Source organism: Ursus arctos, unplaced genomic scaffold (assembly GCF_023065955.2).
Source record: "Ursus arctos isolate Adak ecotype North America unplaced genomic scaffold, UrsArc2.0 scaffold_2, whole genome shotgun sequence".
Lineage (NCBI taxonomy): Eukaryota > Metazoa > Chordata > Mammalia > Carnivora > Ursidae > Ursus > Ursus arctos.
In genome coordinates this window covers 37,503,209-37,516,244 of record NW_026622874.1, presented here as the reverse complement: position 1 = coordinate 37,516,244, position 13,036 = coordinate 37,503,209, and the positions used below count along the sequence as shown (strand labels likewise).

Genomic DNA, 13,036 nt, shown 5'->3' with positions numbered 1-13,036 from the left:
TGAGGAAAAAAAGCACAGAATTAGTCACAAGAATAAAGTCAGAATCACACATGGCAAATGTGCCCAGCGTTTGACCAGATGCTGATCTTTTTTTTTTCTAATCTGTTTTTTTAATGTGAGTATAGCGGTGCTGACCTTTTAAAAAACCCAGAGGAGCCCCACCCTTCTCGCCTCCACAGTGAGGGCGAGGGTGAGGGCAGGAGAGGGGGTGTCGAGGGGGATGGGTACGGGGCAGCCTGGCCTGGACCGAGATAATCCCAAGGCGGGGCTCCTGTGGTTTGTTTGTCTAAAACACCTCGGCTTACAAAGTACTTTCAAGAACATGATTTCTTTTGATCTACCAGGCAGCTCAAGCAGACCTAATCATCTCCATCCTTCAGATGAAGAAAGCAAGGCTCACGCAACAGAGAGACACCCCAGGACGGGCAGCTAGTGGTGGCTGCGGGAGGCAGGACCCAGGCCCGGTAGCCCCAGCGCTTCGGCAGTTTCACAGCCCTTTGATAACTGCCCTTAAAAAAAAATTACACAAATTCCGAGAATAAAGAGATGGAGGGGGGATGGGATTTATAATTCCCTTACTCTAACACAATCACTGCTCACATTTATTGAATTTCCTCTAGACTCTCTTCTGTGCCCTTTTATCAAACATACACAAAATGTCATATCCTTCCTCCTGCTCTTCACAATATATCATATTATGATGATCTTTCCTTTGACAGGTAGTTCATGAGTGCCTGCTGCACGCCAGGCAGGGTCCCGGGCACTGAATAAAGCAGACAAACCCTTCACCTATGGAGCCCATATCTGATGGGAGAGACGAACAATGAACAAAGAAGTAAGACAGATGGCATTTCCCTCGTTAGCATCAAGAGAGAAGAACCATACCTATGATGCTTCACACTTGTGCTGGAGAAAGAAAAGAGCACGAGATGGTTTTTATCCATAGGATGTCGTGGCATGGAATGTTTTGCTTTACCAAAACCCATCTAACAATTATTGAGCTTGAAGTGAGTGGGTGTTTAACACGTGCAATTTTGTTACCTTCTTTTCTTTTATCATGGACATTTTCCAATCTCTCCTTTAAGCATTGTCTTAAAATTTGCATAACAACAGCCCATTATATTAATGAGGGCATTACACCACCAGACATTCAAGTTGTTCCCTTTCAGGCTAAGTCTTTACAGTTTTAGAACTTTAGACATCAAATTTTTCTTATTTAGTATTATTGTCTTAGAAGAGAGTGGCAGACATGGGGTCACAGGGAATGAACCTGTTGGAGGGATGGGATATGAATATTTTTTAAGGCTCTAGGTATGGATTGACAAATTGCTTTCTAAAAGATTCTGCCCTTTAACACTCCTGCCAGCAAGATATGCGGGAGTGCTCTTTAACCAGAGATTTCCGGAACCTGTGCCTCGTCTTTCTCAGTTGAACACACCTGGAAGTTTACTGGTCCTCGTTCACTCTTGGGTGAGTATAAAAGAAAATTTCCAAGGGACACAAGGGAGACTAATTGAGTGACCTACTCAAACAAAGGGAGGGAAGTTTCCATCACGTCATCACATCAGCCGGAGTTCTGCAGCGGGCGGGAAATGCTGAGTTTCAGTAAGTACTCCAGGAGGGCTATGAAAGCCCACCCGGGCACGGAGAAGCCTTCTTCCGCTCTGTCTTCAGGGAGCTCCATTAGTCAGTAAGTCAGGAGAAGTAAATTGGTGGGAGTAGAGGGGAAGCCTCAGTCAGAAGTGCCCAGTCTGTAAGCTGAGGTTTCTCCACATCCCAACCCACGTGAGAGCTAGCTTCCCTATCCTGCATGCCCGCCATACGACACAGAATAATTTTTTTTCAAGATTTATTTATTAAGTCATCTCTTCACCCAACATGGGGCTCGAACCCACGACCCCAAGAACAAGAGTCACATGCTCCTTGACTGAGCCAGCCAGGCACCCCAGTGAAGCATTTCTTGCCTCCGAGAGCAATGGTGAGGGTAGAAGAGCCATAATAGACTTGAGCTCTTAAATCATAAGCGTGTCTGAAATTTGTCCTACTGGAACCAGGGACCCCACAGGCTGCAAGTCTTGCCTCTATGGGTGGGAGGAATGTGCTTAACCTTTCTTAACAGCCTCACCTACAAGGGGCAGCTGACAGGTGGGGTCACGGTGGGCTGGGACATTCAGTCCACTCGAATCCAGCAGCCCCAAATGCTAGAGACAAACGCAGTGGTGTTAGGTAGGGGGTTACGCAGCTTGAGAACGAATGCCCAGGATTCAGACCCAACCTAGCACTGAAGTGCTGATCTCAGTGGTTGCTACCACCAAAGCCTGCAACTTTATGATGGGCCTGGTGGAGATCTGGCTGGGAGGTGGTTCTCAAGGAGAATTACATTCCTTTCCCTGCAAGGACTGACATTCCTTTAAGCCAAATCCTCTTAAATCAAAAGTATAAACACCGAATTCCCAAACCCTCCAGAAACCTCAAAGGGTAAGTCACAGAGTCAGAAAATGGATAGATGGTCTCAAAAAGGATAGGAAAAAATGCCCAGTACATATTCAAAAAATCACAGTGACTCATTTCCTCTTTGAAGTGACACCTGACTGGCAGGTGCCCTTACATCTTTTTTCTCTGTAACCTTCAAAATGTGAAACGTTCTTAAAAATAATAAAAGCAAAGGATTTGCTGCCTTTCTGTAGGATCACTGCACCTGCAATGGTGTAGCTAACTGTCTAGGTCCCTGACATCACACTAAATCCTGATCACTGAGGTTAACCTCAACTACTGGGTTGAATTTTGTCTGACCCAGTATTGGATTTTCCTCCTGACACTCATTTCACTCCCACTGATCAAGTAAAGAAAGACATGATTGTCAAGCTCAGGCTAGCAACAGTTTTTATTGAGAAAGGTGAACTGACAGATGATTCTGGTGTCCCTGAGTGATAGAGAATCCGAACGCCTGGTGAAAGATTTCAGAATCTTCTGTCCAGAGGAAAGGGCCAATATAATTTCCAGGGTGAGTCCGTCCACTTCATGGGAATGGGGAGAAGATACAAAGTAGGGTAGGCCTAGCACTTTCGGGGAAATTATCAGAGGGAATAAACAGGGCAGCGCACCCTGGGGCTGGTTCCTATGGCTTTGGTGAGCTTTGAAAATGCAAATCTGAGCTGATAGTGACTAATGATACAGCATAGACAGCTACAAAGATCACTAATATAAAAGGGCTGTCAATTCCCATATTCTATAGAATTTTTTGGAGAGTGAGAGGGCAGAGGGTCTGACTTCGAGAAGGTATTTCTCAGAAGACAGTGGCTACTGTAGGGGTTCAGAGAAAGCACAGCCGGAGACAACAGTAGCTTTTGGGGGGGCCTGAGTTTGGTATTCGGGCCAGCGCTATTCCCAATGGGGCAGAGAAGGAAACCACTTCCCTTTCTTCTACTTGGCGAAACTGTGGGTGTCCAGACTGCTGTCTGCTCCATCTCATACGACCTTTATTGCACTGGAGAAAATTAGCCCCCCTGCCCACTGGGCTGAGTGAACAGCTGTTCTCAGCAGGCTGGTTTGGGGGCGGGAGTTCCAAAAGCGCTGAGGTTCTGAGAAAGCTAATGAAGGAGGGAGTCCAGGCAGTGCCGGCCAAGCAGGCTGCGGGCAGCAGAGAAGGCACGTCTGGGGAGTCTCCCCCACGCCGCCCCCCGGGCCTCCCTCCCCCGCGGGCTCGGGGGCCGCCACCTCCGCCGGGCCCGGGGACAGCTACGGCAGGGCCGGGCCAGCGTTCGCCGTTCGGGCTCGCTCCGAGCTGCCCGGCGGGCTCCGGAACACGGAGCTGTCGTCCCTGGAGAGCGAGGACGCCGAGCTGCCCCTGCGCCCGGGGCGATCAGCGCGCCCGCAGACCCCGCGCCAGGCGCGGGCGCGGAACGAGCGGTCCAGCAGCAGGTAGATGAGCGGGTTGGCGCAGCTGTTGACGAAGGCCAGGCAGGTGGCGATGCTGAGGCCCCAGCGCAGCGCCAGCAGCAGGCCGCAGGGCAGCGGCAGCGCCCCCAGACGCGCCAGATGGAAGACGGCCCGCAGGACGCCGAAGGGCAGCCAGGAGCCCACGAACGCGCCCTCGACGGCGAAGATGATGCGCAGCGAGTTCCTCCGGGCCCGGCCCGGGTGCGGCGGCCGGCGCAGGCGGCGCGAGATGAGGCAGTAGCAGACCAGGCTGACGCCCAGGGGCAGCACGCAGGTGAGCAGCAGCAGCAGCAGGCTCAGCACCTGGAAGGCGTCGGAGGGCTCCTCGCCGCACTGGCTGCCCCGGCCGCCGGGGAGGGGCTGCAGCCGCCGGTAGGCCAGGGAGGGCAGGCCGGCCAGGAGCGCCGCCGCCCACACGCCGCAGCAGGCGGCCAGCGCGCAGCGCGGGGTGCGCAGCGGCCGCGCCTCGAGCAGCTTCACCACGGCCAGGTAGCGGTCCACGCTCAGGCCCGCCAGCAGCAGCGCGCCTGCGCAGCGCGTGCCGGCCAGCGCGAAGCCGCTGAGCTTGCAGAGGCCCTCGCCGAAGGGCCAGCGGCCGCCGCGCGCCGCCGCCACCGCCCAGAGCGGCAGCGTGAGCACGAGGCCCAGGTCGGCGGCGGCCAGGTGCAGCACGAAGGTGTCCACGAGCCGCCGCGGGCCGCGCCGCCCCGCCAGCAGCCACACCACGAAGGAGTTGCCCAGCAGGCCCACCACGAAGGCCGCCAGGTACAGCACGGGCACGTAGGCGTAGCCGTAGGGCAGGTCCCGGACCGGGCACGGCTCCAGCTCCTCCAGGTCGCCGGACCCCGAGTAGTCCCAGGACGCCGTCCGCGGGCTGGGGATCCAGGGCTCGGTGGGGGGACGCATGGCCGGGGCCGCGAGGCCTGTGCGGGACGCTGCCTGGGTGCGGGCGGCGAGAGCTCTGAGCAAGGGGTGGGGGGGTTGCTCTTCACGGCCGGTGCCCAGCACCTCCCTTCCTGCCACCCAGACCGAGGCAAATGGGTGGGCAGGAAGGTGAGGGAGGAGGGGGTGGTGTGGGAGGGGCAGGCTCCTGGGGTAGAGGCCTACGTTTTGGGGCTGGTCCCGGGGAAGGGCCGGGACCCGAGCCGGCCGAGGAGGCTTCGAGGGTTCTTTGAGGAAAGGTCCTTGCGGCTGGGAGACCTGCCCTGCCTCCCACTGGGAGCCGTCTGACGTCAGGTTGCAAGAGGTGGCGGGTGCCCGAGAGCCCCTGTCTGTTTGCATCCCTCACTGGGCTCCTGCCCAGGCTCTGCGCGGTTGTTTTCTCTAGTTTTATTAGAGGTGAGGGGCTAGAACCCCGGCTGAGGGTTTTGTTGGGGGGGCGGGTAGGGTTGTCTCAGCCTGCAGCGGGTTCACCTGTTCTCTAGGAAAAAGGGTTTCTGCTGTGGGGTGCACAACGGGGTCGGGGTGAATGGGGGAGCCCGCACTTGGGGGCCTACCTCCTAATCAGGAATTGGCCAACAGAGCTCTCCAGCTGTTGTTAGCTTCCGGAAGCGCCAGGCTAAATGTCCTAACTCAAAGAGTGGCTTTTCTGACCAAATCAGGTCCTCTTGGAGCCACACGGGAAGGTTTTAAGCTAGAGAGAAAGACGTATCCAGACAGAAAAGGAGAGGGGCCTGGGATTTAATCCCAGCTCTTCTCTATCTGCCCTCATCTGGTCCAATCTACCTATTAAGTCAAACACAGATGTAAACTCAGGGCAGAAGATGACTCAAGATGGTACCTCATTTAGCAGCAGTTTAGTTTTTAATGAGGAGTCAGAAGTTTAGTGGAGGGTGAGATCCCTTACTGACCGAGTCAGGGGAGGATTCGTGAAAGGATGGGAACGACGCCTGACCTTGCAGGGGGTCGTGGCCCCTGAGAGGATGGGTGAAAGAAAGCTTGCCCTTCCTCCAGAAGGTACCCTTTCTTCTGGTATTCGGTAGGTTGCCTTTTCATTTTGTTGATGGTTTCCTTTGCTGTGCAAAAGCCTTTTATTTTGGTGCGCTGTTTCTACAGCAAGGACTCTGGGCGACTCCAGTTAGGTCCAGATCCTTTTTTTTTTTAATTTTATATATTGAAGTATCGACATACAATATTATATTAGTTTCAGGTGTATAACATAGGGATTTGATAATTCTATATATTACATAGTGCTTACCACCATAAGTATAGTTAATGTCTGCATGGTACCATGCAACATGGTTACAGTATTGACTATACTCCCTAGGCTGTACTTTTCATTTCTGGGAATTGTTTTATAACTAGAAGTTTGTACCTCTTAATCCCCTACACCTGTTTTCCCCACCCTCCAACTCTCCTCCTCTCTGGCAACCACCAGTTCTCTGTATTTATGAGTCTATTTTTGTTGCTTATTCATTTTGGTGTTTTTAGATTATATATATGAGTGAAATCAAATGACATTTGCTTTTCTCTGAAAATTTCGCTTGGCAGGATCTTGGTCCTTTTTTATGGCTGATTAATATTCCATTATATATATTATATGGATATAATATATATAATTAGGGCATATATAGAATAGAGAGCACATATATGCACATTTCCTTTGTCTGTTTATCTATCAGTGAGCATAGGTTGCTTCCATATCTTGGCTATTGTAAACAATGCTGTAATGAACACACGGGTGCAGTTTTTTTTTTTTTTGAATTAATGTTTTCATTTTCTTTGGGTAGATACCCAAATGTATGGTATTTCTGTTTTTATTGAGGAACCTCCATGCTGTTTTCCACAATGGTTGCACCTGTTTCTCTTCCCGCTAACAATGCACAGAGGTTCCCTTCCCACCACATCCTCGCCAACACTTGTTATTTCTTGTCTGTTTGATACTAGCCGTTCTCACTGGTGTGAGGTGATCCCTCGTGGTGGTTTTAATTTTGCAATTCCTTGATGATGAGTGACGTTGAGCATCTTGTAATGTGTCTGTTGGCCGTCTGGATGTCTTCTTTGGAAAAATGTCTGCTCAGGTTCTCTGCCCATTCTCTAAATTGGATTATTTGTGGTTTTTTGGTGTTGAGCTGTCTAAGTTCTTTGTGTATTTTGGATATTAACTCCTTATGGGATACGTCATTTGCAAATATCTTCCGCCGTTCAGTAGGTCGCCGTTTCATTTTGTTGATGGTTTCCTTTGCTGTGCAAAGCTCTTTATTTTGGTGTGGTTCTGATGGTTAATTTTTGCTTTTGTTCTGGGTCCGAATTCTTAGCAGACATCCCTCCCAGGAGATACTGTGTTGGGACCAACGTTTCTGTGTGTGTGCCCGCCCAGAGCCCACCACGCCGTCACCGGGAATGAGTGACTGACCCTGGTGGGCACTCTGGTGTTGAGAACTTGAGGTGGGTTACCAATTTTGATTGAGTTCCCTTAACAATGAGCTCCTTCGTGGGGCAGGCAGTGTTTCCAGCATTGTGAGAGAGAGGCCATTCTTGACCCTAGAGGCTCGCTTTTGGGGCAGGGGGACAGACACAGATGCAGCATACACGACGGCCAGCGTGCCAGAAGTCAAACTGATGAAGGCGAAAGTCCTCTGGAGGTTAGAGGAAAGAGCAGTTACTTCTGATGGGAAGAGTACATCAGAGAAGACCTTCCAGGAGATGACCGTTGAGTGCAGGTCCAGGGAGGAGCTGGAGGCTGAATTAGAGCAGCAGGACGTGGGCCCAGTGTGACCAGAGCCCAGGGTGGGAAGCGGGTGGCAGGAGAGGAAGCAGGAAAGGTAGCAGGGAGCAGGTCCCAGCACGATCTTGATTTCATTCTGGAGCTGGTGGAGAGCCACTGAACATTTGTCGGAGGGCGTGACCTCTATCTGTTTTGAAAAGGTCGCCGGCAGAACTGTGGCTTGGGCAGGGTAGAGGGTCAGGCCAAGGAGACCCAGAGTAGGCTGTTGTAATTATTTGTGGGGGGATCGGGAGCATCTGAAATAGATTCCTGGCAGTGGGGACAGAAGGGTGAGGATCAAGAGATCATTGTGACATTGTGGGTCTCAGCAGGGAGGAGTCGGTGATGGGCCTAGGGTGGCTGTGTTTGGGAACTCTGTGAATGCCGTCCCATTCACTGGGCTCAGCGAGCACAGACAGGCCTGTGCATGTAGGTGCTCTGTTTCCTGTTGGTTCGAGGTCGAGTGATGAAATAATGTATGATCCAAACCGGGTACTTCTGAGAGCAAGAGGGTCTATGGTAATTAGCTTGGGCCATAAACCAGGACTGTTCTGGGCAAACTGCGTCATAAGGTCACTCTAGCTTGAGGTCCTTGTGGTCCATGGGCATCCCCAGGGAGTGGGAAAGCTTAAGGAGAGTTGGGCATGCCCATGTCCAGGCCATTCTTGTCAAGATTGTTTCCCCCCGGCCAGTTACAAGAGGCGGACAGGCACGCCAGAGGAGAGGCCGGGTAATGAATGGTTTCTGGCCCGTCCGTCCATGGGCATCCCAGCCCTCAGGCTTGAGTTTCCTCTGAAGACCCAGCCGGACGGTGGGAACCTGTAGGGGCTGCTGGAGATTCAGAGCAGTTTTTCTCATGTCTGATGAGTGACACACAATCCTGGGGTGGGGGGTAGGGGGTTGCAGCCTCCTTCCCTAGAAGGCTAGCAGGGGCAGTGCTTGCTTGCCAGAGCCTGGGGGCGATCGGGGACAGGCCCGGTGCCTCTGGACTTCACTTCCCCTCGGGCACACGTCAGTCTGGGGCACGGAGCGCATGAGTGATTGTGAAAGCTAGAGGTGAACAGCCAGGAAACCGCCAGGTGAAAAAGAAGAATGGGGCAAGGGACTGAGAGGGAAGCCTAGGGAGGGGGTTGAAGGGGAAAGAGAAGTAGGTTGTTTATTAAAAACACAGAGATTCTTGCTTCCTGGGGCTGTGGTCTCATACCAAGGGAAGCGTGTGGCCCAGAGCACATGGTGGATTCTCTGTGCCACAGCCGAGCCCTGTGGGCCTTTGTGAACCTGTCTGGATGGGAGGAAGCCTCAGAGGCCAGAGCTGGATAGATTCTATCCAACTTTCAGTGACCAAGGAAGGTCCACTCTACGATTCTGCTCTCTCTCCTCTTCCCCCCAGGATTAGAACCACGTCAACTACTAGAACACTCATCCTGCTCCCCGAGAATCTTGGCACCCTCTGACAGGTGCCAACAGAGCAGAGCAGAGGTGGTCTTCCCGCTTTCCCCATCTCGCCCCCAGGAGCCTTCTCTGACCCCGAGATCCTCTCTCTGGACCGACTTTGTTATGTGGGTCAGCCTTGCCCTGCCCATAGAGCTTCTCTCTGTCCCTCACCACGACTGGCACAAGCCTGAGAACAGAGGAGACACTTAATAAATATCTAATATTTAGGAATGGGTTTATTTTATTTCTGTCCCTTTATGAGCTATATATGTAAGTTCTTACAGCTTCTTCCCCCAGTTTTAATTTTTCTGTACACATGATCTTAACCTTTTAGGAAACATTGTGAACATTATATTTGGTTTTTTCATCATAAAGGCCATATAAGCAGATTGTAGACTGTAGAATAGGGTATGTCCACCCAGTCCCGGCGCGGCGGCACGGCCATATGTAGCATTTCGGTGAATTTCTTTCCAACCAGAGGACAGAATCTATTTGTACTCCCATTATTCTTGGATTTTCTATTTTTTTTCACATTCCATTTCAGAGGTTCTCTACATATTTTTTTTAACACAACAGTTTCAGAGTCTTTAGTAATTAGAATGTGCTATTTCATAGTCTGTCTCAATTAATGCCATATAAATCCACATTTTTCTATGTTGCCTAATACTTATATTTCTAATGTTTCTAATAATTTGATTTTGAACATTTCGGATTTCTCCAGTATTTTTTTTTGCCGTCATAGAAATTTGTAACAAATAACTGCACTTACGAACTTTTTCTTTCACGCTCTTCTTATAAATGCCCTTGTGAAGGTCAAGGGCTATGAAAGTGGCTCCATACGGATGCTTATAATGACTAGTGTCCGGCATCATGAGAGTTTTTGGGTTCAATGCAATCTTGTCAGAAATATTCATCAGTAAGATATATTTTTTCCACTTTAATAGGTAATGAGGTCAAATGGTTCCTCATTTTAATGTACATTTTTTTGAGTATAAGATTGAAAGTCTTCGTACTTAATTCTTATGTGAATGTCTCATCATGTCCTTCATACATTTATCTGCTGTATTTTTTATATGTCCCATATAATTCAAATATTCTTCCAGACTTTCTTCTTGGTTCTTTCCCTTTATTTTTGGTTTCATATTTTCATATAGTCAAGTTTATCGGTCTTAGCAATTCCAGAGTTTAGAGTGTTACTTTTTCTTTAATGGTCTAAAAACATTTAACTGTATTCTTGTTAAAAAATAATTTTTTAGGGGCGCCTGGGTAGCGCAGTCGTTAAGCGTCTGCCTTCGGCTCAGGGCGTGATCCCGGCGTTCTGGGATCGAGCCCCACATCAGGCTCCTCCGCCATGAGCCTGCTTCTTCCTCTCCCACTCCCCCTGCTTGTGTTCCCTCTCTCGCTGACTGTCTCTATCTCTGTCAAATAAATAAATAAAATCTTTAAAAAATAATAATAATTTTTTAGTGTCTTTTTTAATCCACCCAAAGTGTAGTAATTTTTTTTTTTTTTAGATTTCTATCCAACTTTCCCAACACTATTAGGTTAAAAATATATATATTTTAAAAACCCCATTCTCCCTGTACAGATGCCGAGTTTATTAAATACGTATCTTGTATGTGATTGTGTCTGCTTGTGGTCAGTGAATGAACAGAATTTTAGTCAGATTATTAATGACAGGAGTCTGGCTTCTGATTCAGCTTTATAGCTTGACAGCGGTGTGATCTTGGGCTCCAGTGCCCACCTCTTAAAATGGGTGTGACTGCATCTACCTGATTGGGTGTTGTGGAGATCCTGTTAGCCCCAATGCAGTGAAGGCCCTGTCCCCGAGTGGGGGGGAGCAGGCATCCAGTAGACGCCGTCCCTTCTCTACGGGCTCTGCACCTGCACCCCCAGCGCTCCTGGCCAGGGCTGCATCATGGAGGACTGCTCCTTTCCACCTGTCTTGCCGCCGGACTCCCCTGCTTGCGCCGCCCCTCCTCCCCTCCAGGATATGAGGCTTTCTCTGCACATAGTGGGTGAGCAGTAAATGGTTTTGGAATTGCACTCGGAATCCAGAAAGAGATTATCCCCATCTGGGGGCTTTTCAAGTCTTGGACAACCTGAGTTCACTGGACCTGGTGTCACAGATAGTGAATTTCACAGGGCGACAAGGCTGCAGACAAACTGCTGACAAGCACACAGGTGGCATTCCGCCAGTTCAGTTGCGGTCGACGGGGAGGTTAGCAGTAATGGCGACCTGAGTGGGAGGAAAACCTCACAGAACCATGTGTCCTTGTGTGTCCACACCCCTTCTTGATAAGTACTGAATTGGGAATGGGGAGTCTTCTGTTTTATTCACTATTACTGACTGGTTGCCAAGATGAGGTTTCCTGTAGACCACAACCCCTGAGCCCCAGAGGGGACCCTCTGTGTGGGTGGGTGGGTCAGTAGGCAGGGAGCCGTAGACTAAGGAAGGCAACGACAGTTCTTGCCCCCTGCCCTGCAGCCTCACCACCTAGGGGAGGGCACACACAAGGGAAGGGGCCCCACCCTGGATGCCAGAGGCCTCGCAGAATGTTTCAGATGTTCGATCATTTCCGAAACTTTCGGGTGCTAAATATGGGGTGGCTGGGAAAAGACAGCACCTGAGTTAGCCACGAGCCTTTGGGCTTCAGCCCACACTGCTGAGGGCTGAGTCAGTGCGAAAGCCCATGGCCCGCAGCTGTGTGATTGTCTTGGGATGTACCCCAGACTTGGTTGTTGGCCTTTAGGAGGCCTGGGGGAGGAGTTAGGATGGAAGTGGAGGGTGAGGGCAAGAGTGTGGCTTTCAAGGAAAGTAAGGCTCCCATCTGTCCTCCATTGCAGGTTTGCACAGCTCAGAGGTTCTTTTCGAGGCCAGAACAAACCCATCAGAAACTTAAAAGGCAGTAGGGAAGTCCCTCGATATAAAAATGGCCCCAGAATTTGTTTGGAAAGGAAGTAGCATTTTTCTCTTTGTAATTATTCTGCCCACAGAAGCTTCTAAACTAGGACTTGCAATTACTTTTCAGTGATCTTACAGAAAGTTGCTTATGGGAAAGTTAGTGCGAATTTTCCGTAATTTGCAGCAGGAATTCGGCAGTGTTCCCTGTGGGTTGATGGGGACTCCCCCACACGCTGCCGCGATTCTGACACGGATCAGTGAAACCAGTTTCTAAGGTCACCTTCAATTCAGACTGACTGTGCCAACAGCCCCTTGCTACCACGGGGCAAGCCCTCGCTGGGGCAACATTATGGACACAGCGCTTCCTCTCAAGCAGCTCACACATTATTGGAGAGAATGAGCTGTGATGTACAAATATCTGACGTGAGGCCGATTGTGCTATCCTGCGTTCTAGCAAGGTCAAAGCAGGCCAGCCCCTCTGAAGAGGTCTGTGTTACAGGAAGGAGGGACGTGAAGGACAGGAGTAAGCGGTCCCAAGCACCAGAAGGTCACAAATCACCACAACACCGCAGCCCCATCCTCTCTGCAACCGAAAACAAAAACAAGGAACTGTAAGATAAATATAAGAAAGTCCTTACAGTTTGATTTTTTTCATGATTACTGCGATGAGTTATTTTGAAACGTCAAATTTTCCTGAGCTTTGGTATGCCTGCTGGATGTTCGGCTATCAGATGTTCCGATGTTGCTGAAAGCCAAGTTGCGGCAAGCCTGTGAGCGCTTTAAATGCTGAGCTCAGGGGTCTGAGTTTTCCACGGCCGTGATAAGGCCCCGGGGAGTTTTTGACTAGTGGGGGGACAGGGCGAATGCAGTGCTTTAGGAAAATCAAGTACCAATGGGCAGCGCTGTTTGTGGGGGAGAAGTGGAATTAGGGAAGGACGAGTTGGAAGCTCTGGCAGTTTGAGCAGGGGCTTGTGGCGCCTGGGCACGAGGCTGGTGGCAGTAAGGATGAGGGACGGCTGGAAAGCGTGAACACGGACAGGATCTGGTGGTCG

General features: G+C 50.5%; 1 protein-coding gene across 1 annotated transcript; it reads right to left on the bottom strand.

The window, feature by feature from the left end:
- Positions 1–3,738: 3,738 nt before the first annotated feature.
- Positions 3,739–5,220, bottom strand: GPR25 (G protein-coupled receptor 25). Its single transcript, XM_026480697.3, has one exon. The coding sequence runs from the start codon at positions 5,218–5,220 to the stop codon at positions 3,739–3,741; it is 1,482 nt and encodes a 493-aa protein (XP_026336482.2).
- Positions 5,221–13,036: the final 7,816 nt, after the last annotated feature.